General features: G+C 54.9%; 1 protein-coding gene and 1 long non-coding RNA gene across 2 annotated transcripts; one reads left to right on the forward strand and one right to left on the reverse strand.

The window, feature by feature from the left end:
- Positions 1-1,902: 1,902 nt before the first annotated feature.
- LOC131382294 (uncharacterized) lies at positions 1,903-2,973 on the reverse strand. The gene is made up of 3 exons (XR_009211624.1): positions 2,692-2,973; positions 2,253-2,378; positions 1,903-2,059 (listed from the first exon to the last, which is right to left on the reverse strand). It is a non-coding gene; the product is annotated as an uncharacterized LOC131382294 (long non-coding RNA).
- Positions 2,974-3,406: 433 nt separating this feature from the next.
- On the forward strand, positions 3,407-26,132 carry ADCY6 (adenylate cyclase 6). The gene is made up of 22 exons (XM_032143720.2): positions 3,407-3,478; positions 8,902-9,769; positions 14,067-14,216; positions 14,593-14,714; positions 14,808-14,919; positions 15,098-15,225; positions 15,743-15,901; positions 15,979-16,120; positions 16,238-16,366; positions 16,633-16,658; positions 16,880-17,027; positions 17,276-17,373; positions 17,555-17,642; positions 17,818-17,934; positions 18,238-18,396; positions 18,690-18,868; positions 19,789-19,824; positions 19,908-20,037; positions 20,359-20,622; positions 21,362-21,566; positions 23,263-23,387; positions 23,608-26,132. Exons 2-22 carry the CDS (start codon positions 8,906-8,908, stop codon positions 23,731-23,733), a joined length of 3,507 nt encoding a protein of 1,168 aa, XP_031999611.1. The 5' UTR covers positions 3,407-3,478; positions 8,902-8,905; the 3' UTR covers positions 23,734-26,132.
- Positions 26,133-26,189: the final 57 nt, after the last annotated feature.

Consider the following 26,189-nt stretch of genomic DNA (forward strand, 5'->3'; position numbering starts at 1 on the left):
CCTGTAATCCCAGCTACTTGGGAGGCTGACACAGGAGAATCACTTGAGCCTGGGAGGTGGAGGTCGCAGTGAGCCTGGGCAACAGAGCAAGACCTTGTCTCACAAAAAGAAAAAAGAAAAAAAGAAAAAGTCTTAATATTCTATAGTGCTAGAAATAGATTTGATGGTGGCCTGCCCTTTAGGAACTGAAAATGGAATGCAGGAGGCCAGACTAACACACCAATCACACGCTAGGGTAGAGACGGCCAGTGTGATTTACAGTGCCCAGAGAAGGACCCCCAGCATATTTCTCCAGCTTACTTGGATGGTGTCCAATTTTTTTTTTTTTTTTTTTTGAGACGGACTACAGGCCCCACCACCCGGGTAATTTTTTGTATTTTATGGAGACGGGGTTTCACTGTGGTCTCGACTCGGACTCATGATCCCCCCCCGGACAAGCGTGAGCCACCGCGCCCGGCCGTGTCCAATTTTTTTTTCTCATTTTAAAATAAAATGAAGGACAAGGCCTTCCATTCCAAAATACAAAATTTCTTTGTTTTTGAGATGGAGTCTCGCTCTGTTGACCAGGCTGGAGTGCAGTGGCATGATCTCTGCTCAATGCAACCTCCGCCTCCCAGGTTCAAGCGATTCTCCTGCCTCAGCCTCCTGAGTAGCTGGGACTACAAGCACGTATCATCACGCCCAGCTAATTTTTTTTTTTTTGAGACAGAGTCTTGCTGTGTTGCCTAGGCTGGAGTGCAGTGGTGCAATCTCGGCTCACTGCAACTTCTGCCTCCCAGGTTCAAGCGATTCCCCTGCCTCAGCCTCCCTAGTAACTGGGATTACAGGCGCGCGCCACCACTCCCCGATAATTTTTGTATTTTTAGTAGAGATGGGGTTGAATCTGACCTCTTGATCTGCCGCCTTGGCCTTCCAAAGTCTGGTTACAGGATTGACCACCATTCCTGGCTAAAATTTTTTTTTTTTTTTTTTTTTCTGTCGCCCAGGCTGGAGTGCAGTGGTGCGATCTCGGCTCACTGCAAGCTCTGCCTCCTGGGTTCATGCCATTCTGCTGCCTCAGCCTCCAGAGTAGCTGGGACTACAGGCGCCCGCCACCACGCCCAGCTAATTTTTTTTTGTATTTTTAGTAGAGACGGGGTTTCACCGTGTTAGCCAGGATGATCTCGATCTCCTGACCTCGTGATCTGCCCGCCTCGGCCTCCCAAAGTGCTGGGATTACAGGCGTGAGCCACCGCGCCCAGCCTAAAATTTCATTTTTTAACGCATATTTATCTCAATTGTTTTTTGCATTTTCCCGATGTGGCTCATGAGCACATTATTCTAAGCGTAAGTGGTAGATAGCCTGATTCAGGTATTTTGAAGAAGAAATTTTGATAGCAAAAACAATTTTTTTTTTGAGACGGCGTCTCGCTCCGTCTCCCAGACTGGAGTGCAGTGGCGCGATCTCGGCTCACTGCAAGCTCTGCCTCCCGGGTTCAAGCAATTCTCCTGCCTCAGCCTCCCGAGTAGCTGGGACTACAGGCGCCCACCACCAAGCTCAGCTAATTTTTAATAGAGACAGGGTTTCACCATGTTGGCCAGGATGGTCTCAATCTCTTGACCTCGTGATCCACCCGCCTCGGCCTCCCAAAGTGCTGGGATTACAGGTATGAGCCACCGCGCCCAGCCAGCAAAAACAATTTTTAAGGAAATTTTGAAGTGAGAAGTCAGGCAAAGAGGCCCCAAAGATCAAATTACAGGCCAGGCCTGCACAACTGAGAAAATGAGAAAGTACCACTTTCCCATTTTCAAACATTATAACAAACATTTCTCTATCTGATTCTGAAAACCCTGTAAGGAAGACAAGGCAGATGGTTTTATTCCCATTTCAAGAGAGTGATGATTTTACCCAAGGTATATAGTTTGCAGGTACACGTGGCTGATAAATGTTGGAAACTGGCTTTCCCAACTCTTCTCTTTTCCTTGCCTGAAGCTCTGTCCTGGACTTAGGAATCCCAGTGGTGATTTGGAGTGGACAAGACTTGAGCCTTGAAGGACAGGACTGCAGGGAGGGCTGGTCCTGAGGAGGAAGCATCTTCAGATATCTAGGTTTTGGGATCTTGGGTGGGGAATAGGCTGCTTGGGGAAGGGCTGAATTGGAAGGAGGAGCTAGAGGTCTGACTGAGGGAATGGAGAGGGGGCCTCAAAAGGAAGCCAGGCAGGCTGCCTTCTTCCCAGCTCCAGAATGGCACCCCCTCTAAAGTCAGACTCACCTACGTACATCCTGGGAGTGAAACCCCTTCTCCTTTCTGCTTCCACCATTATTCTAATCCTCAAAGGGTTAACCAGCTTTCACACGACTTTCCCATCTCCCAGGTAACTTGGGCAGCTGCTCCGTGCTGGAAATAAATAAAAGTCCCAGTTTCTCAGTTCGTGCACTTAGCAATGCACCCCAGCAGCCCCTCCAACCCCCAGCAGAGAAGCACAGCCCTTTGGGTAAAAGGTGCCTGGGGGCGAGGCTGCAAGTTGGCAGGTGCGGGGGAGGGGCTCCCAGAGAGTAGGGCGGGGGGTTGCGGGGACGGCAGGGAGAGTGCCCCTTCCCTGGGTCCCTCCACTGGGCTCTGGGTCTAGCAGGTTCGCCTCGGGGCCGCTGCCCCAGAGGCTGGGGGGAAGAGGAAAGAAATGGTGTGCGGGCAAGCAGGCCGCACACACCTGGCGCCTTGTGGAATGAGAGCTTAATTAATTATTAAACTGAGTTCCCGCGGGAGGGCGCAGGGCCGTGACAGGCAGGGCGGGAATGGCTAGGTGGGGGCTAGGGCTGGGGCAGGGACAGGGAAGAAGTGGGGATGAAGAGTGGGCGCGGGGCGCCGGCCCAACCCCTGGGACCCTGACAGGAAGGAGGGCGACCCTCGGTGGGCGGGGCGGAGGATGTAGCCGTGAGGGGTGGGTTTGCGGGCGCGCTCGGGGACCCCCGGGGTGAGGGCGGGAGAGGAATGCCGGAGGAGGCGGCCGGGGTGAAGGGAAGGGGACCGGGCTGCCAGGTCCCCTCCCCCCGGGGTCTTGATCCCAGAACAGTAGCTGCTTGTCTTCCCAGGACTGGGGGAGGAAGCGGCTGGAGGAGAGGAGGGGGCGCGCGGAGGGAGGGGTCCCATTATTTGGCCTCCTCCGCCCCTACCCCGCTGCTAGGAAGGGGAGTGGGCGACTCGGCCCCGCTTCTGGGGAGGGGGAGGGGGATGCCCAGACAAAAGGAGCTTGTGCCTTTAAGGCGGGGAGTCCGGGAGCCAGCGGGGAGGGGACTTCTGGATCCGGGGTAGAGGGCGGCTGCGCTGGACAGCTCGGGAGGGGGCGAGGGCCGGGCGGACGGCGGGCGGCGGACGGCGGGCGGGACGGCCAGGACGCGCGGGCTCGGAGAAGGACCGCGGGACGGCCGGCCGGCCGGCCGGAGCCCGCGGGGGTGGCGGGGCGGGGGCCCAGGGCAGTCGCGGAGCCGGGCCGGCAGGTGAGCGCGCTGAGGGCTGGGGAAGTGGCCGCCCGGGCTCCCGGGGCGCCGGCATTGGAACGCACCCGAGCGGCTCTCGACAAGAGTTTGTGGGTGGGGACGCCGAAGCCTGGGACGGGTCGTCTTGGCAGTGTTGCCCGAGGGAGTTGGGGTTGGCAAAGGGAAGTCATGGAGGCAGTGGCATCGAGGACTCCTAGGTCCGGCGCTCGCCACCCGCGTCGCCCGCCGTCTGCCTCCCTCCACGGGGCGAGTTCCAGGCTGGCCCGGAGGCCAGGAGGATCTGGCACGTACTGGGGGAGGGGCTGGCCTGAGTTTTTTGCTGCGGGGCTGTGGGGTGTCTCCAAGTTTGGGGGAGATTCCATTTAGGGGAGAGGAACCGGCCTGGGCAGAGAGAGGGATGCCCTCTGTCTGCGGGAGTCCCTCTCCTTCCCCTCACCCCAAACCTTGGGAATGAAAGGGGTGGGGTCGGCTCCCCACATCCCCCAAGGCCTGCCGCAGGGTGGGCAGGGGAGCTGACTTTATTCAAAGCAGACTCTGGGATTCGACTGAAAGGCTAGAGGTGGAATCAGGTGTGGGAGCCTCTTTGCCCATATCCTCCCGTTACCAGATTGCCCCTGTGAGCTGGAGGGACCTGGGGGGGGTTGCATAGTAAAGGGTGGTGTGGGAGCCCTCTGTAATCTTTAGGGAGAGTGAGGACTGGGGATGGGAGAAGGCGGCAGCGGGCACTGGACCGACAGATACAGGCCCTGGGTAGGCTCCTCTACATCTGGAAAGGCCCAGAATTGAAGAATTGAGGCCCACGTCCGAGTATGGTGGGTGGTGCTGGCACTGCTGGGCCCCGCCTGGGCAGTGCCTCTTGCCATGAACTTTCTGAAGTCGTTTTTAATCCCCTGGAGCCTCCTTTTGCCAAGGAGGGCAGGGGCAGATGGGCCCTGGGGATGGGATAGACAGGAGGTGGCCAGGAAGGCTTGGCAAGGCAGTGGGCAGAGCCATCCTCAGGGCTGGGCCTTGGCCTTGGCTGGTTCCGAACTCTGGTCTCAGCCTGATCAGGGTTTGGGAGGGACTTGAGGTCTGGGAGGCACGGAGCCTGGGCCTGCCAGGCTGAATGGGACGTGGCTCTGGCTGTGGGAGCCGGTGGTATGAAGAACAGCAGATCTGTGAGACAGCAAATGGACCAACACTCAGGGGAGGAGGAGGTCAGAGGCACAAGGCTCAGGAGCCTGACTCTGGGGAGGAGGGAGGTGGTCTGTGCTCCCAGGGCTCATAGTGATGGGTTGCCGGACAAAGTGGGTTGGGGGACCATATAGAGAAGTTTTGTGGCCTGGAACAGTGCTGTCCCCTGTTCCCTGCCATACCAGTCTGGCAATGGGGTGCCAGAAATGCTGGGAGGCCGGCAAGTTCTGCGGGATGGGCAGTGCCTGGAGTGGAGCCCAGGGTGGGATGGTTGCAGTTGGTTGGACAATTACACAGCTCTGAAGCTATCCCCTTGGGGGGTCAGAGTGTTCTGGGAGGGTCATGCATTCTCCTGCATAGTGTCTGCCCCTTTCTCTGTGAGTATGAGCCAGATGCTAGGAGCTCCGGGGAGCTTGGAACATGGCCAGAAACTAGTCCTTTGGGAACAGGTCCGAGCCAATGGTGGTGGTGGGGGGTGGTGTGGGGGGAGATAAGAACAGGGAAGGGGACTGGTGAATGGAGGAGGCTGAAGCAAAATGTTGTGGGTGGTGGATGGTGGTGGGGAACCTGCTCACTCTGGGCTCTGTCTCCAGCACCTCTGGGGACTGACAGCCAAGGACACGGGGACTGATAGAACCAGGCATCTGACTGGCTAGAAAGACGTGTGTTCTTGCTCATGATTTTCTCATCTTTCCATCTCTTGACGCTGACAGAGGTTTGGGTTTAAAGCGTTGTAGAGTGAGGAGAAGAACTAATGTTTTTCAAGTGTGTACTTCTTGACAGGCATTATTAGATTCTTTCCTGAGGACCATTATCATTTCCATTTTACACATGAAGGTACTGACACAGAGAGGTTAAATAACTTGCCCAAGGCAGTGCGGCTAGCAAATAATCACGCTAAGGTTTGGAACCTGGTCTCATGCCAAAGATCATGGTTCTAATGAAGTATTTTGAAGAGCCAGACTTTCTTTGGTGACCTTTTCCAAATGCCAGCCTGACCAAAAGTCTTGTATTCCTGATCTGTCCTTCCAGATGGTGCTGTTGGTGATGTTAAGAGGTTGAAGGGGCAAGGCATGGTGGCTCATGCCTATATCCCCAGCACTTTGGGAGGCCGAGACAGGTGGATCACCTGAGGTTAGGAGTTCGAGACCAACCTGGCCAACATGGTGAAACCCTGTCTGTACTAAAAATACAAAAATTAGCTGGGCGTGGTGGTGGGTGCTTGTAATCCCAGCTATGGGGAGGCCGAGGCAGAATTGCTTGAACCCAGGAGGCAGAGGTTGCAGTGAGCTGAGATTGCACCACTGCACTCCAGCCTAGGTGGGGCAGAGTGAGACTCCGTCTTAAACCAAAAAACAAAAGGAGGTTGAAGGACATGCTGCTCTGTGGGATATAGGAGAAGGGGGGCCGACAGAACTTGGCTGAGGGTGACCCAGGGATGGGAGGTTTGGCGTATGCAGAGAATTCCCCCAGCCTGCCTTCTGTTTGTGGGTCCCTGGGTGTCTGCTTCGAGTGCTGCCCATCTGGCTTGAGCTCTCATTCTGTGGTCACCTGGGGCAGGTGCTGAGTATTCCTCCATCCTGTCCCCTAGTGAGTACAAATGTCAGTGCTGCTAGCTCAGCAGGTTTAAGTACAAGGGACCCCTCAGGGTACTCTGTGAGCATAGAGGAGTGTGCCCTGGTAGGGACATAGGCATGCATGGATGACAGTGCTTTCAGCCTCATCTTATTCTGACCTGGGCTCAGCCAGGAGTCATATTAAAGGTATCATCATGGAGACCTCCCACCTCAGTTAATGACATTTCCTCCAGGAAATGTGGGATCTGGGACTGATTTGGTTACCATGATCTCTATAACTTGGGCCAGCCATATAAAACTGCCATGGACCTCAGTTTTTGTTTATATATATTTTTCCTTTCAAATTTGTCTTGTGCCCCAGGGGGCGACAGGACCAGTTTCTCAGGGTTTTGGTGAAGATCAGACGGAATTAGGGAAGCGAAAAGATCTTGAACAGTTTAAAGCATAGAGAGAGTGCATGGAGTATCATTCGTCCATCCATCCAGTCATCCATCTACTCAGTGAACATTTTTTATTATTATTTTATTTTTTGAGATGGAGTTTCGCTCTTATTGCCCAAGCTGGAGTGCAATGGCGTGATCTCAGCTCACTGCAACCTCTGCCTCCCGAATTCAAGCAATTCTCTTGCCTCAGCCTCCCGAGTAGCTGGGATTACAGGCATGTGCCACCACGCCTGGCTAATTTTGTATTTTTAGTAGAGATGGGGTTTCACCATGTTGGTCAGGCTGGTCTCGAACTCCTGACCTCAGGTGATCCACTCGCCTCGGCTTCCCAAAGTGCTGGGATTACAAGTGTGAGCCACCATACCTGGCCTCAATGAACGCTTGTTTAGGTCCTTCTAAGGGTTGTGGATACAGCAGTGAGCACAGCAGGTCAAAATCCTTGCCTTCATTCCTTGCTGACATTCCAGTCAGGAGAGACAGAAAATGAACACATAAGAACAATATGTAGAATGGCAGTTGCTGATTAGAGCTATGGAGAAAAAGCATAAAGCTGGGAAAAAGATAGACAGCTCCAGGAAAGGGGGTTGCTATTTTAGTACGGTGGTCAGAGACAGCTTCACTGATAAGGGGACATTTGGGATGTGACCTGGAGGAGCTCTTGTTCCAGACAGAGGGAACAGCAGGCACTGAGGTCCCAGGCTGCCCTGTGCGGGGTGTGTTGGGAAACAGCAAAGAGGTTGTTGTGACTGGGGTACAGTAAGGAAGCTGAAGAGCCTTAGGATTATCACTGTTAGCTGGTGGAAGATCACCAGGTCAGGAGATCGAGACCATCCTAGCTAACACGGTGAAACCCCGTCTCTACTAAAAAATAGAAAAAATTACCCGGGCGTGGTGGCAGGCACCTGTAGTCCCAGCTATTTGGGAGGCTGAATGGCGTGAACCCGGGAGGCGGAGCTTGCAGTGAGCCAAGATCGTGCCACTGCACTCCAGCCTGGGCGACAGAGCGAGACTCCGTCTCAAAAAAAAAAAGCTCCAGATATTTTCTTCTGCTTCTGTTGAGAAAAATCAGATCGGGCTGCACTGGGACCCAGTGGCGACAGTCTACAGCTGCTGGGTGGTGCCTGCCCCATGCACAGGGTATGAACTCTTTTCCTCCCAGTTCTGAACCATAAGCTGCTTCACTCATTGACTTGGGCACTTGAGTTTGTGACGACCAACAGATCAGTGCCTTTTAGGGAAATTTTCAAGTATACTGGCTTTGGGGTCAGACAAATCTGGTTTAGAATCTTGGTTCTCTCACTTATGTGGCTGCTGGATCTTTGGGCAAGTCTTTCTTCTTTTCTTTCTATTTTATTTTATTTTCTTTCCCTCCCTTCCCTCTCTCCCTCCCTCCCTCCTTTTTTCCTTCCTTCATTTTTTTTTTTTTCAGGCTATGGCTATTGCCCAGGCTAGAGTTCAGTGGCGCACAGTCCTGGCTCACTGCAGCTTCCACCGCCTGGGCCCAAGCAATCCTCCCGCCTTAGCCTCCTGAATGGCCCGGTCTATAGGTGCATACCACCACACCAGGCTAATTTTTGTTTTTTTTTTGAGATGGAGTCTCACTCTGTCACCCAGGCGGGAGTGCAGTGGCGCGATCTCGGCTCACTGCAACCTCTGCCGCCTGGGTTCAAGCAATTCTCCTGCCTCAGCTCCTGAGTAGCTGGGATTACAGGCGCCCGCCACCACGCCCGGCTAATTTTTGTATTTTTAGTAGAGACGAGGTTTCACCATCTTGGCCAGGCTGGTCTTGAACTCCTGACCTTGTGATCTACCCGCCAGGGCCTCCCAAAGTGCTGGGATTACGGACGTGAGCCACCATGCCTGGCCCAGGCTAATTTTTTAGAATTTTAATAGAGGCAAGGTCTTGCTGTATTGCCCAGGTTGCTCTCACATTCCTAGCCTTAAGCCATGCTCCTATCTCGGCCTCATAAAGTGCTGAGATTACAGGTGTGAGCCGCTGTGCTTGGCTTTGGGCAAGTTTCTTGTCCTCACTGTGTCTTGGGTTCTCACCTGTTGATTGGGGATACCCTTGTTGCCTACGTCCAAGTAATTGTATGAGGATGAAACTCATAGCGTGTCAGTGGGAAGTGCTTAGGTAATGAGCTGCTAGTGGTGGCAGTGGCTGTGATGGTGGTATTAATACCACTCCTATTGCATGGTCTCTAATACTGTCTCCTTCCTTCCCTACCAGCAACATGTCATGGTTTAGTGGCCTCCTGGTCCCTAAAGTGGATGAACGGAAAACAGCCTGGGGTGAACGCAATGGGCAGAAGCGTTCGCGGCGCCGTGGCACTCGGGCAGGTGGCTTCTGCACGCCCCGCTATATGAGCTGCCTCCGGGATGCAGAGCCACCCAGCCCCACCCCTGCGGGCCCCCCTCGGTGCCCCTGGCAGGATGACGCCTTCATCCGGAGGGGCGGCCCAGGCAAGGGCAAGGAACTGGGGCTGCGGGCAGTGGCCCTGGGCTTCGAGGACACCGAGGTGACAACGACAGCGGGCGGCACGGCTGAGGTGGCGCCCGACACGGTGCCCAGGAGTGGGCGATCCTGCTGGCGCCGTCTGGTGCAGGTGTTCCAGTCGAAGCAGTTCCGTTCGGCCAAGCTGGAGCGCCTGTACCAGCGGTACTTCTTCCAGATGAACCAGAGCAGCCTGACGCTGCTGATGGCGGTGCTGGTGCTGCTCACGGCCGTGCTGCTGGCTTTCCACGCTGCACCCGCCCACCCTCAGCCTGCCTATGTGGCACTGTTGGCCTGCGCCGCCGCCCTGTTCGTGGGGCTCATGGTGGTGTGTAACCGGCATAGCTTCCGCCAGGACTCCATGTGGGTGGTGAGCTACGTGGTGCTGGGCATCCTGGCGGCAGTGCAGGTCGGGGGCGCCCTCGCTGCAGACCCGCGCAGCCCCTCTGCGGGCCTCTGGTGCCCTGTGTTCTTTGTCTACATCGCCTACACGCTCCTCCCCATCCGCATGCGGGCTGCCGTCCTCAGCGGCCTGGGCCTCTCCACCTTGCATTTGATCTTGGCCTGGCAACTTAACCGTGGTGATGCCTTCGTCTGGAAGCAGGTAGGTGGCCAGGGAGGTAGGGATGGAGGGCAGCAGGTGGGGAATTTCTCACCTCATAAGCAGGGAGGGGCTTAGTGAGGAAGGGCGGGTGAGTCCTGGGTGGAAGCTGGGTTGCAGAGATGTCTGGCTGTATCTGGGAGGAGGAGCAGGAGGTGGGAGGCTAGGGTTCAGGGGTCTGCCTCCATGTGGGATCTGGGGTAGAGGGCACTGCTGAGGGGAGGGAGGGCCCCAGGACCCAAGCCTGAACTCTGTCACCATGGGCCCCAGTCTCTGGCTCTTTAGCCCGCTGAAATAGTGCAGTCTGTAGAGACAGAATGTGGGGCTGGAGGCAGGGGTGTGGTATATAGCCCCAGGGCCGCCGTGAGGCTGAAAAGGCAGTGCAGGCTGTGACCAGGCCTTAGCATCTCAGCTGGCAAGTTGACACCAGAGACTCAGGCACTGGTGCCATCCCTGAAGAGCAGCTCTAGGTGGTGATCTGGAGGTATAGAGCAGGTTTTGGATGTTGTCAGCAAGAGACGAGTCCCCTATTTCCTGGACCAAGGCCACTTCTGGGAGGACAGGGAAGGTGAAGAGCTGGGGTCACTTCTCTCTGGGCTGGATGTGGTTTGAATGGGGTTGGACTGTTGAAGAGAGGAGCGTTAACTCTGATCGTATCCCACCTTCCCCATGCTGGGCACCAGGGACCTGGGCGCCTTTCCTTGAGGTTCTCTGTCCATGCCTGTTGCTGCCTCCAGGCTCCAAGTGTGTGTGAGGTGGGACTCCACGGCTCCGTGTGGAGTGGCTGTAGGCTGACCTGCTTATCCAGTGGGCTGTATTCTTTTCCGTGGGATCTTAGACAACTAGCCTCACCTCTCCCAGCCTTAGTTTCCCAGTCTGCAAAGCTGGAATAAAAATAGCATCTAGCTCATGTTGCTGTTGGGGCCCCACCCTTTCCTAGAGTGGAGTAGAACCCGACTGGGCAGTGTTCGCACCTGGGGGCAGGGAGGTGTGGGGAGTGCTGGAAGGCATGGTACCCAGTGAAGGGGTTTCTGGGAAGTCCCTTTCAGAGAGATGTTAGTTTGTCGATCTGCCATCTCATGTTACCCCCCTGCCCAGGGAGCAGAGGCCAGGGTCCTTCAGGCGCTGCTGTAGGCACAGCCCCGCCATCAGCACAGTGCCTTGGTCCTCCACTGGACCCTATCTAGAGAGTGCTATCTTGCTCAAGGTTTTGAAGGCTTGTGGCCTGTTGCCCACCCTGCCTCAGCCACAGAGAGGAAGTTGCCTGGGGATCCCAGGGTGAGAAGCTAGGTTCTCTGGCATGATGCCCTTCTCCACCCAGCCTGTGCTACAGAACAGAACGTACCTGTTTTTTTTGTGGGTTTTTTTTGAGACGGAGTCTTGCTCTGTCGTTAGGCTGGAGTGGTGCAGTGGCTTGATCTCAGCTCACTGCAACCTCCGCCTCCTGGGTTCAAGCGATTCTTCTGCCTCAGCCTCCTGAGTAGCTGGGACTATAGGAGCGTGCGACCATGCCCAGCTAATTTTTGTATTTTTAGTAGAGGCAAGTTTCACCATGTTGGCCAGGATGGTCTCAATCTCTTGACCTCGTGATCTACCCGCCTTGGCCTCCCAAAGTGCTGGGATTACAAGCGTGAGCCACCACGCCCGGCCTCAGAACGTACCTTTTTAAAAGTAACTTTATACCCGTTTGTTTGTGGAGCACGTGCCCTTAGGGCACTGTCAGACATCTTAAAGGGCCAGGTCCTTCCGCCTCAAAGCTTCTCTTCCAGGCTGGCTCTCAACCAGGGCTTTATGGCTGGACTGCCCTCCTGGGGAAGGAGCTTAGAGGTGGTGTCTCCTTTCCCCCTTCCTCTCTGGCCAGGCATGGGCTGGGCGGGCATCTCTTCCCTGTTCTCAACTGGCATAGTGCCCAGAGCCAGGCCTGGTGCCTGACTGGGGAGGTGCAGTCCCAGGGAGGCCAGGACTGTTCCCGTCTCCCCAGGAGTGCCCAGGAGTGTCTGGCTACAGCCTCACTTAGTGGATCTCGATAGGCACATTCTTGGGGCAGTGGCGAAAGTCACTGCTGCCCCGTGCCAGTCCTTGGGGCCAGGGCTGCCCATACAACTTCCTCTGGGCTGAGAAACATTCCCTGTGCCCGTTTGGGTATGTAGGTTTCTAGACAGGTGGGGTTTGTGGCCTCCTTCCTCGTCTACTTGGGCAGTCCCTTCCCAGATCCACCCCTACTCACAATCGCAGGTAGGAGCCTTTGTCCCCTACCGACCCACTCATTTAGTCATACTGAACAGTGTCACCCAGTGACCTAGGCCCAGCTTGGAGTCTCCTCCCGTCCCCTGGCATCCATTTTTTCTCACAGTCAGATAGGGACATGTGTGTACAGAGTTATTTCAGTCTCGTCCCCCTTCCCCTTCCCTCCACCATGACTCACATTTTCCTCCTGGGCTCCTGGGGCCAGGAAGGGAAGTTGCCTGGTTTGCCCCCCTTCCCTTCTCCCCCACTGGGGGCTATTCTTAGAAACCCCCAAGGGAGATAGTGTGCCCCTCTCTTCACCCCTGCTGCTGGGAGGGGGAGCTCAGCCTAGTTGATCCTGGGCCTGTGAGCTGGACTGGGAAGGGAAGCTAGGAGGCCCATCCCAGAGGCTGGAGCTGGAAATGGCTAGGGGTGAGCCAGGCCTCCCCCTCAGTTTTACCCAAGAGGAAACGGAGGTCCCAAAGATTACGTGATCTGCCCAATTTTGCAGGATTCGTTCTAGTTCAAGGCAGAGCCCAGAACCTCTGGCTTCCAGGAAGTGCTTCTGCTGTTTCCCTCCCTTCTCCTCAAACCAGAGCCCTGCCCCATCCAACTCTGGGGTGGAGCCGCAAGCTCCAGGTTAATTCCTGAGTTTCCGGAAGCACTGAGGCCAGCTTCCCTTAGACTTGCTGTCTAGCCAATGCCTCTGATGATGATTGGGGGCTGAACATTCCTAGGGTGGGGGCCCTAGGCCTAGGGCCTGGCAGGGCTGAGTGTCAGAGGGAGTTATACTTTGAGGGGTGGCCAGGCATGGTGGACCCCGCCTCCAATTAGGGGACATCCTTTGTATCAGTAGAACTGATGACTCTCAAGCCAGGGCTCTGAGGTTGGGCTTGAGAGCTTGACTCAGTAGAGTGAGTAGGAATCTTGGAAACCTGGAATGCACTACACAGTATGGAATGCACTAGATAGATAGTAGGATTAGGACACAGGATTTGGAATCTGATTGTCCTGGGTTCAAGTCACACACTAGCCACTAGCAGCTGTGTGATCTTGGGGAAGTTACTTGGCCTCTCTATGCCTCAGTCCCTTACCTTTAAAATGGGATATTGTTACCTATTTCATAGAGTTTTAAGAAATGTGTTAGGGGCCAGGCACGGTGGATCACGCCTGTAATCCATGCCCATAAGCACTTTGGGAGGCTGAGGTGAGCAGATCACTTGAGGTCAGGAGTTCAAGACCAGCCTGACCAACATGGTGAAACCCCGTCTCTACTAAAAAAAATATACAAAAATTAGCCAGTCATGGTGGCAGGTGGGTGTAATCCCAGCTACTCTGGAGGCTAAGGCAGGAGAATCGCTTGAACTGGGAGGCGGAGGTTGCAGTGAGCCAAGATCAGGCCACTGCACTCCAGTCTGGGTGACAGAGCAAGGCTCTGTCAAAAAAAAAAAAAAAGAAATGTGTTAGTCAGTGTATAGAAGACACCTACAGAATCCTGGCACATGGTAGGCAGCCAACAAACTAGCTACCATAATAATAATGACAATGGTGATTATTGTTACTAAGTTATGTCAAGTCAGGGAGAGGCTTTAGAGATCTTCTCATTCTTCCTCTTTGGGTTATAGATGAGCAAACCCAAGAGAGAGGAGGTGACTTGTCCTGGGTCACTCACAGGAGGATGTAGAGCTCAGGTCTCCTGGGTGCTGTCCTTAAGGAGGAGCACCTGCAAAAGGAGCAGCGTTTGTCTTTCGTGTGGGGTGTTTGAGGAGCAGGAGATACAGGGTGCTGGGGCTGGGCCCCATGACTTACCTGGCCCTAGTTGGTCTTCTGCTCCCAGAAGCTGTGAAAAGATCTCATTTCTAGTCATGGAGGATTCAGGAGGTTGGCTGGGATCTGGGGTCCTGTGGGTAATGGTAGAGATATATTGCAGGGGTGGCAGTAGCTTGGGGACAGACAGGGTGCAGGACCCTGGCTTCCTTCCTCAGAGAACCTAGCAAGTTATGTGAATGTGTGTGTGTGTTTGGGGGGGCGGGCAGAGGAGATGGTCACCGTCTGCCTCTGCCACCTCCTGCAGCTTGGTGCCAATGTGCTGCTGTTCCTCTGCACCAACGTCATTGGCATCTGCACACACTATCCAGCAGAGGTGTCTCAGCGCCAGGCCTTTCAGGAGACCCGCGGTTACATCCAGGCCCGGCTCCACCTGCAGCATGAGAATCGGCAGCAGGTGGGGCTGCTTCCCGTGACCAGGGCCTGCCCCCACCTTACCCCCAAATAACTTGCAGACTGGATCTGCTGCCTTGTCCAGTTCCACACTGTGGAGCACAGTGTGATGGTTCCCCTGGGTTGTGCATCACAGAGGCCCTGTGATACTGGGGTTTTGTCCTGTCCAAGGGAAGGAGGGCGTAGACAGGAGCACATCTGGGGGCTCAATGGAGGGTGGTCAGAGGGGGCTCTGATGGGGGAAGGTCAGGCCACAGTCCAGAAGGGAAGGTTAGGTCTTCAGAGAAGTCTAGGAGGGCTCTGGCGATGTGGAGAGACCAGGAGGGATTGAAATGTGAGGCCAAGAGTATAGCGATGCCCTATTGGAACCACTGGGCTAGGAGCGGCTGCTGCTGTCGGTATTGCCCCAGCACGTTGCCATGGAGATGAAAGAAGACATCAACACAAAAAAAGAAGACATGATGTTCCACAAGATCTACATACAGAAGCATGACAATGTCAGGTAGGGTGAGGGCAGGAGGATGCCAGGCAGGGCGGGGGGTCTGGAAGTCTTTGAGGGCTATGTGGTCTGTTCATCCTCTGCTGTCATCTACAGCATCCTGTTTGCAGACATTGAGGGCTTCACCAGCCTGGCATCCCAGTGCACTGCGCAGGAGCTGGTCATGACCCTGAATGAGCTCTTTGCCCGGTTTGACAAGCTGGCTGCGGTGAGGGTGCTGGGCCTTGGGATTGGGCCTGGGTGTTGACCGTGGTGAGAGCATAGCTTTGCTGGCAGCAGCTGGGGATTTGAGGGCAGATAGAGTGTGCGTCAAGGATGGTGGGCCATGCAGGCTGGGCGGGCAAGAGAGTAAAGGTTACCCTTCCCTCCAACTCTTTTCCGTTCAGGAGAATCACTGCCTGAGGATCAAGATCTTGGGGGACTGTTACTACTGTGTGTCAGGGCTGCCAGAGGCCCGGGCCGACCATGCCCACTGCTGTGTGGAGATGGGGGTAGACATGATCGAGGCCATCTCGTAAGCAGTGCCCCATTCCCAGGCTTCCTGGAATTGTGGGTGCCCCAGACTGCTCCTACTTTTTGATGAGACCTCAGGAGATTTCCCCAGTTTTGGCCTTCTCTGTCTTTGAGGTCTGTCTGTCACTGGGAAGGGGAATCTTTCCCCAACCTGTGCAAAGACCCCTGTGGACCCTGAGACTCCCAGCCAGCCGAGATGGGGCTGGGAGAGCCTATGCGGTAGGGGAGTTGGGCTAGAGGGAATGCCATCTGTGCAGGCCAGAGGGGATAACAGTGATTCCTCTTCTCCTAGCTCACTTCCACAAGATGCTGCTGGGCCCCTGCTGGTGAACACAGCCTTAACATTTGTCCTTGAGCCCCATGCAGCCTTCTGCTCATGTCCAACCAAGGCTGTGCTCCCGTCCCCTGCATCTGGCTCTGTCCTTGCCTGCTGGGCCCTGAGGGGAGTGAAGGGCCTGGGTTGTGGGCTGGGGGAGGGGAAGACTGCCAGGAGCTGATCTGGGGCTGCATCCTCCCAGGCTGGTACGTGAGGTGACAGGTGTGAATGTGAACATGCGCGTGGGCATCCACAGCGGACGCGTGCACTGCGGCGTCCTTGGCTTGCGGAAATGGCAGTTCGATGTGTGGTCCAATGATGTGACCCTGGCCAACCACATGGAGGCAGGAGGCCGGGCTGGGTGAGTAGGGGGGTCCAGGTGGGGGAGATGGGAGCAAGGTGGGAGAGCCAGGGTCTCACCCTCTTGGCCGCATACAGCCGCATCCACATCACTCGGGCAACACTGCAGTACCTGAATGGGGACTACGAGGTGGAGCCAGGCCGTGGTGGCGAGCGCAACGCGTACCTCAAGGAGCAGCACATTGAGACTTTCCTGATCCTGGGCGCCAGCCAGAAACGGGTCAGGGCCAGGGCGGGGCTGGGGGCAGGGGAGCAAGAAGAGGGACAAATGGGGAGGAGCAGGCCAAGGCCTCCTGTGAGCCCCTCTTCTGAGCCTGTACCCATGCTGCCCGCACAGAAAGAGGAGAAGGCCATGCTGGCCAAGCTGCAGCGGACTCGGGCCAACTCCATGGAAGGGCTGATGCCTCGCTGGGTGCCTGATCGCGCCTTCTCCCGGACCAAGGACTCCAAGGCCTTCCGCCAGATGGTGAGGGGCCCTCAGCACCAGACCTAGGGCCTCATTTTCTTGGCTCCCTCAATACCCTGTCCCTGACCCTGTCCTTTCTTGTGACTGCCATTTCCATGTATGCTCTCTGGTATTGGGGCAGTGAGAAGATTTCATCTCAGGGGTCCCAGTGCCCCCAGAGGATATGGTAGGGACACCCTCAGCACAGTGTTGGGGTGGGGGAAGGGGCTGCAGAGATGAAGGTTGTTGGCCCTTCACCTCACTCCACACTCTGTCCCTTTCTCCAGGGCATTGATGATTCCAGCAAAGACAAGTAAGTCAGGTTACTGAGGACGGAGAAGGCACTTGCACCCTGGGATGGGGCTGGGGGGAGCCGAGATCCTCCTTTTCCCTGACCTTAGGTGTGTTGTGTGGGAGAAGGAGCCACCCCCCGGCTCTCCCTCCCTCCCTCGGGTGCTGCCCATACCTTTCCTTTCATTGTTTCTCATGTGGCCATGCCCATGCATCTGGTGAAGCCATGTCTCCTGCCCTCAGCCGGGGCACCCAAGATGCCCTGAACCCTGAGGATGAGGTGGATGAGTTCCTGAGCCGTGCCATCGATGCCCGCAGCATTGATCAGCTGCGGAAGGACCATGTGCGCCGGTTTCTGCTCACCTTCCAGAGAGAGGATCTTGAGAAGAAGGTTTGAGGGATACAGGGCAGAAGGACAAAGGCTGGGGGAGGGGCAGGTCGCAGCAGGGAAGGCTGAGCACAGGTGAGGGCACAGGTGTTTCTGGGGGATGGAGAAGGGACCACAGAGCAGGGTGGGGATTTCGTCAGTTGGGCCAACTGCATCTCTTCCCTGTTGAGACCTCTGGTAGTGCCCTGTCCTTGCTGTCCCTGCCTTCCTTAGGGAGGGCCCGGCACTCAGCTCAGCCTCCTCTCCCTCAGTACTCCCGGAAGGTGGATCCCCGCTTCGGAGCCTACGTTGCCTGTGCCCTGTTGGTCTTCTGCTTCATCTGCTTCATCCAGCTTCTCATCTTCCCACAGTGAGAGCCCTGCCCTTCCTCTCTTAGCTTCTCTCTTCTCCACCACTTCCCAGAAGCTTCCTAAATACCCACACGAGCCCACAATCCCTGGAGCCCGCATCCCTGCTTGTTCCGGAGGGTGGGACAAGAATGCCCAGATCTTCCAGAATTAAATGATTTTTCTGGCCCTGTTCTGCCCCAGCTCCACCCTGATGCTTGGGATCTATGCCAGCATCTTCCTGCTGCTGCTGATCACCGTGCTGATCTGTGCCGTGTACTCCTGTGGTTCTGTACGTAGGGGGACTTCGGAGGCTGTTGGGGAGGGCAGGCTGGACTCCAGACAGGGAGGAGGTCACGTGGGGAGAGGGAGGAGAAGGCCATGCCTCTTCCACTGGGCCCCATCCCTGGTTGGCCTTCCTCCTTGGCTGATATAACCTTCAACTCTTGGTCTCTTGATGCCTCTAGCTGTTCCCTAAGGCCCTGCAACGTCTGTCCCGCAGCATCGTCCGCTCACGGGCACATAGCACCGCAGTTGGTATCTTTTCCGTCCTGCTTGTGTTTACTTCTGCCGTTGCCAACATGGTAAGGGTCCCGTGGGAATTCTCCCACCTCTGCTCTGTGCCAAGCACTGTCCTGGACACTGGGGGTACAGAGGAGAAAAGGACATATTTTCTGCCCTCAGGGAGCCCCCTCCCAGAATAGGGGAAGGTTAACTCCAGTTCTCCTTCCTTGTTCTCCCAACCTCTTGTCATCCCTGAGTGAGTACTGAGGCCCATGGGGTAGAAGGTACCTGGGCATAGCCCAGGTTAGGGTACATGGCTTCACCAGGTACCTTGCAACCCTTTCCCTCCTTGGCTACCCTGATATACCCCTCCACTTTTGCAGTTCACCTGTAACCACACCCCCATACGGACCTGTGCAGCGCGGATGCTGAATTTAACACCTGCTGACATCACTGCCTGCCACCTGCAGCAGCTCAATTACTCTCTGGGCCTGGATGCTCCCCTGTGTGAGGGCGCCACGCCCACCTGCAGCTTCCCTGAGGTGTTTGAGCAGTGCTTAGGCGGTGGGGGGGGCCGTCCTGGCACAGACATTGGCCCTTCTGTGCCAGGCCTGGTGATGGGTGCTGGGGACCCAGGAACTCACCAAAGTCTCCCACACTAGGAGCAACCAGGGGCTCTGGTGTGTTGTAGGGGCTGGGCATGGAAGGTGGAGGATATGGGGGTTTGAGAGGTGTGGCGGGAAGGTTAGGTCAGGCAGGAGAGTGCAGGGCTCTCCCTGCCCAAGGGTGCTGTGGCCTCTGCCTTCACCCAACGCTGCCTCTGCCACCCCCGCAGTACTTCATCGGGAACATGCTGCTGAGTCTCTTGGCCAGCTCTGTCTTCCTGCACATCAGCAGCATCGGGAAGTTGGCCATGATCTTTGTCTTGGGGCTCATCTATTTGGTGCTGCTTCTGCTGGGTCCCCCAGCCACCATCTTTGACAACTATGACCTACTGCTTGGCGTCCATGGCTTGTGAGTTTATTCTCAGGTCCTTTAATGCCCCAGGAGCTTCCCTGACCTTGCTAGGTCACTGTGAGCCGCTCTAGTGCCCAGGCCCCTTGTGCCTTGGAATGCCACAACTCCCCTGTGGGGGAAAGGGAGGAGATGGAGGAGCTCCCAGCATGTGACCCCAAATAGTTACCCCCAAGAAAACCCTAGTCCTGGGAAATTCTTGCGTCTTTAGGCTAGACATTAAAAAAAAAATTCCCTCTTATATTTGCATGGTGCTTTCACATCCACCATCGTAACCACCCATAGGACATACAGCTGCTTGGTGGCAGGGCTCTGGTTAGGAACCAAAGCTTCTGACTCCTGCTTGGGGGCTTTGCCTGGGACACCACACTGGCTTTTCCTCTGCAAAACCCCATTCCTTTGATATGTGGCCATAGCTCGTTGTAGTAGAAAAAGCCTCTGGTGTCTGCTGGGTTTGAATCTCTGCTATGCTGCTCATTAGCTGTGCGACTTTAGACAGGTGAGTTAGCTTCTCTGAGCCTCAATTTCTTCATCTGTAAAATGGCAATGTCACCCAAATCACAGGGTAGTTGTAAAGATTATAGTAACTAACATTTATGGAAGGCTCACTATATGGCAGGCACTGTGCTAAGCCTTTTACATACATTATTTAGATCTGATCCCTGTTGTACTGATGAGGAAGGAGGCTTAGAGAGTTAAGCGACTTGTCTCAGGTCACATAGCTGGTAAGTAGAGGAGTCTCTAAGGGCAGAGGTTTTCTTAACCTCTACTCTTAATGAGTTAATTAATGTGGGTAAAAGCCCTGGCCCAATGCCTGACTTACAGTATGTGCTCAGTAAATGTCTCTGTCTCCCCTTCCATGTGCCCACCCAGCAATCCAGGAAGCACTGATGACTTTGTCTCTTCTATCTTCTTACCAGGGCTTCTTCCAATGAGACCTTTGATGGGCTGGACTGGTAAGTGAGGGCTCTGACGCAGCACAGGGTAGAGCCATGAGATGCCTCCTTCAGACACCAAGCATGTCTCTGCTTATCCTTAGTCCAGCTGCAGGGAGGGTGGCCCTCAAATATATGACCCCTGTGATTCTGCTGGTGTTTGCGCTGGCGCTGTATCTGCATGCTCAGCAGGTGGAGTCGACTGCCCGCCTAGACTTCCTCTGGAAACTACAGGTGACTGTGTGGGCCTTTGGGGGAAGAGGAGGAACCTAGGGGCAGAGCCTGGGCCAGGCCAGAAATATGTCTCGTGCTAGCTGGCTAAGGCTCAGCCTGCACCTAGGCCCACCCTGGTTCCATTCCTTCTCTGTGCCCATCCCTTACTCCCTGCCCCATCCTGTACCTGCCCCCTTTACCCTTTTGCCTGTTCTTTAGGCCTCATCTGTCTGGGCCTTTCTTCCTCTATGTGATTCCCTCTGATCCCCACTTCCAAGCCTTGGCCACCACACCCACCCCTTGTGAATGTCGGGCAATGGGTGATGGCTGTGGTGTCCGCAGGCAACAGGGGAGAAGGAGGAGATGGAGGAGCTACAGGCATACAACCGGAGGCTGCTGCATAACATTCTGCCCAAGGACGTGGCGGCCCACTTCCTGGCCCGGGAGCGCCGCAATGATGAACTCTACTATCAGTCGTGTGAGTGTGTGGCTGTTATGTTTGCCTCCATTGCCAACTTCTCTGAGTTCTATGTGGAGCTGGAGGCAAACAATGAGGGTGTCGAGTGCCTGCGGCTGCTCAACGAGATCATCGCTGACTTTGATGAGGTACTTGTCCAGTTGGCTGGTGGTGGCAGAGAATGGGGGGGACTTGGAGACCAGGGATTGGAAGGGGTGAGTGGAACTGGGAAGAGAAAGACAGATTTGATAGGACCCAGAGGCATCAGGGGTAAGGGTAGGCACAGTGGAGGCAGAGGCAAGAACCCATGAAGGTGTCAGAGGCAGCAAGGGGGTCAGCCCTAGTGGGGCAGAGTCATCACTGTTGGGGAGCAGGAGAGGACTTGATCTGTAGGGGGATAGGATAGGTACCAGGCGGATGTCACTGAAGAAGAAGGCAATAGTCTATGGACAGAACCTCATGAGACCAACAAAGCAAGATGGTCCTCTGAATAGAGAAAATTGAAGCAAAATGTGAGGTAGTGTCCTGAACATCCAGATCAGGAATGGGCTGTTCACTGTTCTGGAGGGAAGTCACTTGCTCACCCAGGGACTCAGGATCCCAAAAGGTAAGGATTGGAGAAATTGTGTAATATCGCACCTGTGGGTCTGTGTTCTGTGAGTGAGCTACTGGAGGGACCTTCTGAAGCTATATACCCAAGTCCTGCTTGGAGTCCTAGGCTGCCTGTTTTCCCAGCTCCTCAGTCTTACACTGATAGCAGCAGCTGGAAGGGGGCTCTTGAGACAGGGAAGTGGGGAAGGCAGCCAAGGCGTGGCAAGAAATGAGTGTTGGGGCAGGGCTGGGTCTGGGGTCTTTGCCTTGACAGCCGGGTCCCCTCGTGTTGTTCAGATTATCAGCGAGGAGCGGTTCCGGCAGCTGGAAAAGATCAAGACGATCGGCAGCACCTACATGGCCGCCTCAGGGCTGAACGCCAGCACCTACGATCAGGTGGGCCGTTCCCACATCACTGCCCTGGCTGACTACGCCATGCGGCTCATGGAGCAGATGAAGCACATCAATGAGCACTCCTTCAACAATTTCCAGATGAAGATTGGTAAGAGGGCTTCATTGCTTGGCAGGTTTTCCCAGGACTTTTTCTGGGTGAAGCTGGGATTACAGGCTGGGGATGGGATCACAGATTTCCCATCAGGGCTTCTGTGGGGTTTTCTTCCCTCTGACCTCCTACATCAAGTCTGATATTAAGAACAGAGATCATTATGCACTGTCCTATAAATTTTTGAGCATATTTTAATCCTGATATTATTATCGCCTTTCATTGGATAGAGACTGACTCTCAGAGAGATTAAATAACTTGCCCAAGGTCAAACAACTAGTAAGTGGCAGAGCTGGGATTAAAAATCAGGTTTATCTAAACTTGAATACTTCTGTCCTTATCTGTGACCAGTCCAATAAGAGGTATTTCCTCTCAAATGAACTGGTGGATGGGAGTGGTTAATAGCATGGCTACTAGAGACGGACTATCTGGTTTGAATTCTGGCTGCTCCATTTACTGGCTTATTTGAGAAGTCTTCTAACTTCTCTAAGTTTCAGTTACCTTATCTGTAAAATGGGGATAATAATACCTACCTTTTAGAGGTGTTGAAAGGATGAAGCCATGCCAGGCGCGGTGGATCACGCCCGTAATCCCAGCACTTTGGGTGGCTGAGGTGGGCAGATCATGAGGTGAGGAGTTCAAGACCAGCCTGACCAACGTAGTGAAACCCCTTCTCTACTAAAAAAAAAAAAAAAAAAAAAAATACAAAACTTAGGCCGGGCACAGTGGCTCACGCCTGTAATCCCAGCACTTTGGGAGGCCGAGGCAGGTGGATCACGAGGTCAGGAGATCGAGACCATCCTGATTAACACGGTGAAACCCCATCTCTACTAAAAATACAGAAAATTAGCCGGATGTGGAGGTGGGCGCCTGTAGTCCCAGCTACTCGGGAGGCTGAGGCAGGAGAATGGCGTGAACCCGGGAGGCGGAGCTTGCAATGAGCCGAGATGGTGCCACTGCACTCCAGCCTGGGTGACAGAGCGAGACTCCGTCCCAAAAAAAAAACAAAAATTAGCTGGGCATGGTGGTGCGTGTCTGTAATCCCAGCTACTCAGGAGGCTGAGGCAGGAGAATCTCTTGAACCTGGGAGGCAGAGGTTGCAGTGAGCCGAGATCGTGCCACTGCACTCCATCCTGGGCAACAGAGCAAGACTCCATCTCAAAAAACAAAGAAAGAAAGGATGAAGCCAGGTAAAATGCTTACTAGAGTGGTTGACATGGAATAGGCATTCAGGAGATCACTGTTACAGCATGGCTGTCTTAACTCAGGGGAGCTCCTAAACTGAGGTGCTCAGGTCTTTGGGTATTTTTGTTTGTTTTTTGGGTTTTGTTTTTTTTTTTTTTGAGACGGGGATTTGCTCTGTACCAGGCTAGAGTGCCGTGGCACAATCACAGCTCACTGCAGCCTCAACTCCCAGGCTCAATCAATCAATCTATTCTCCCACCTCAGCCTTCCAAGCAGTGGGACTACAGGCATGTACCACCATTGCCCAGCTAATTTTTGTATTTTTTTTGTAGAGATAGGGTTTCACCATGTTGGCCAGGCTGGTCTTGAACTAGATCGTTCTTTACAACCAGGAGACTTGTCCTTTTTCCATTTTTTTCTCTGGGTCCTTCTACCGGTGTCAGGAGGTGGGATGACTCCTTGGGTTGACCCTGGAGCATCCACTAGTCTCTTGCTGTTCTCTCCACCTCAGGGCTGAACATGGGCCCAGTCGTGGCAGGTGTCATCGGGGCTCGGAAGCCACAGTATGACATCTGGGGGAACACAGTGAATGTCTCTAGTCGTATGGACAGCACGGGGGTCCCCGACCGAATCCAGGTGAGGGGGATATGAGCAGGGGCTGGGAGGAACATGGGCCCAGAGGGCTTCCACAGGTATCTCTGCAGTCTGCTAGGACAGGGGTAGGGTGGCTAGTGTTCTGTGTATGGTGGGGCAGGGGTTGGGGGAAGGGAGCTAGCCTGACTAGAGAACCCCTGGGCTCCTGCAAATGCAGCAGGAAGGATTCCAGGCTAAGCAGGCTCCCCTCCCACTCCCCCAGGTGACCACGGACCTGTACCAGGTTCTAGCTGCCAAGGGCTACCAGCTGGAGTGTCGAGGGGTGGTCAAGGTGAAGGGCAAGGGGGAGATGACCACCTACTTCCTCAATGGGGGCCCCAGCAGTTAGCAGGGCCCAGCCACAAATTCAGCTGAAAGGACCAAGGTGGGCATTGAGTGGACTCTGTGCTCACTGGGTGGAGCTGTGGCAGGGGGCACTGAGCCTCCAGACCCTGCTAACCACAAAAGGGAACATCCCAGCAGGCTGTGCTTGGATCATGCTGGTCTGCCCTCAAGCTGGAAAACAAGGGGCTACCTACCAAGAGGATTATGCAAGTGACTTTCTTTCTTACTTGGGGTAGGGCTGTTCCCTCTCCAATCTCCCAGCCTGTGGGAACAGGGGAGGGGTCAGTAGCAGAAGCAGAGGGAGGCCTCTTGCCTGAGGGATTAAAATGGCAGCTTGCCGTGACTACCCTTCCCTGTCTGTCTGGGCAGCAGGTTCAGGGCTGAGCCCTTCTTTTCCCTCTTTTTTCCTGGGAATATTTTGTACAATATTTTGTACAAAGACAGGCATGAGGAGTGCCTATTCCATGCTTGCCTTTGCAATACCTGCGTCCCCAGCACTGGTCCTGGGCACTTCCCCACCACAGCCAGGTGTCCCTCCTACGCACAGGGCAGAGGAGGGAGAAGCTCTGGGGAGCCAGCTTTGGCCATATTTCAGGAGAATGTTTCCATGTGCCAAATCCTAGTCCCGTGATCTGTCCCCAAAGGGGAACAAAGGGACCTCTGACAGCTTAGATTTAGCCCCAGTTCCTGCTGCACGCTCCAGGGAACGGGGTGTCTGGCCTCACTGGTACTGTGAAAATGCTCAGAGAGCAAGCCTGTGTGTGGGGATGTCAGGTCAGGAGCTGGAAGTTCACCTGCAGGTGCCAAAGAGCAGGCTGGCCAGGGCTGGGGCGGTGCCAGACTCTGATCTGAGGACCCCGTCGGGGTCCGGATCAGGTCACTCCGCCCCAGTGCTCTCTCGCTGTCTGCTGGCAAGGGGGCATGGAGCATCTCTCCCTCTTCTGTTGCCAAATAGAAAAGGGTCAGGGCATGGAGAAAGACGACCCTGATCCCAAACCTGCCCTCCCAAGTCTCTGGCATTGGGGAGGGCCTGTGTGTTTGTGTAACTGTGTGTGCATGTTGGTCTTTGTGTGCATATCTGTCTTCTAGGTCTGTGTGAGTCCTTGTGCTCCTGCTCCTCAGCTCTCCACCCCAGGTTGCCTCTCTCCTGTGGGCCTCTGTCTTCTGGGAATAAAGCAGGGTTTCCTATTTCAGGGGATGTAGAGAGATGCCAGGTTGCACAGGAGTGGGATGGGGTGTGGTAGCAAAAGGAGGGAGAGGAGTCCTTTTTGTGCCAAATCCCTAAGTGCCGTTTGGGGGCCATGTGTGCAGCATGACTCTCCCTGTCTGTGGCAGGGACCCAAGCGCTTGCTTGAGCCCCAGTGCTCCATGCCAGCACTTGAACTGTCTGGGGTTTGATGGACAGAGGCTCAGGAATTTCCTGGCTTTCCCAGATGGTGTCCTGGGACATGGTATGCTTTGGGGCTGGGGTAGCATGGAATCCCTCTGAGGACCCGGATACTGGTACTACGGGGTGGGGAAGAGGAACCTTAAACTTCGCTTTCCCCAGCCTTCAGCCTGAGTCTAGCATGTTTCTGACTCCCCAGCCCCTTGTGAAGCCTTGAGGGCTGGCAGAACGGTTAGGAGGTTGAACTCTAGATTCCCTTCCTATCTTTGCCTTCCTTTTACCCCTTTCCCTGCAACCTCCTTGACTCTGGCCTGAATGTGTTGGTGCCTCAGTTTCTCTGTCTGTACCTATTGAAGCCAAAGGCACTAGCCTGAATTTTGCTTGAGGATCACTTTGTCTTGGAAATGACTAGAGAGGCAGAGGAGCAGGGTTTCCAGAGTTGCTGGGTTTGGGAGTGGAAGGGGCAGGCAGTGCATTTGCCCCTCCTCATGCCCCTTCTGACACCAGCTCCCTGTGGAGGCCTGGTTTCTGGGTACTGCCTCCCTTGGGCATCTTCATGCATCAACCAAATGGGCCATCAGGTACTTCATTAGTCATGGCAGAAGGAGGGGAAAAGACTTGTTTTTCCAGACAGAACATCTACTCCCCTGCCCCCAGCCGTATCCCTGGATAGGAAGGGATAGGAAGAGACTACTTGGTGCCATGGGGTAGGGGTGAGGGTGTAAGTAGATCAGAGTGGGAAGACCTCAGCCTTGGGTGGCTTGTCTCTGCTTCTTGCCAGGTGGGAGGGCCTGTCCATACCCTGGCTCCCCGTACCACAGTGCCAGCCATGCCCTTCCCCTGGGCTACCATTGCCCCTTTCCTCACCCAGTTGGTAGAGGAGTCAGGAGGTGGGAGGCCATGGGCTTTGGTTTTATAATGTAACCACTGTGGGGGTGGGGGAGGATGGTGAACCATGTATTTCAGTGAAATATTTAATATATTTAAATATCAATAAAATCAAACTCTTTGTAAAATTCTCTGTTCTCTGTAGCTGTTCTGGGCCCTGGGTGGGTCAGAAGTGACAGAGCCTG

This window comes from Hylobates moloch, unplaced genomic scaffold, assembly GCF_009828535.3.
Source record: "Hylobates moloch isolate HMO894 unplaced genomic scaffold, HMol_V3 SCAFFOLD_22, whole genome shotgun sequence".
Classification (NCBI taxonomy): domain Eukaryota; kingdom Metazoa; phylum Chordata; class Mammalia; order Primates; family Hylobatidae; genus Hylobates; species Hylobates moloch.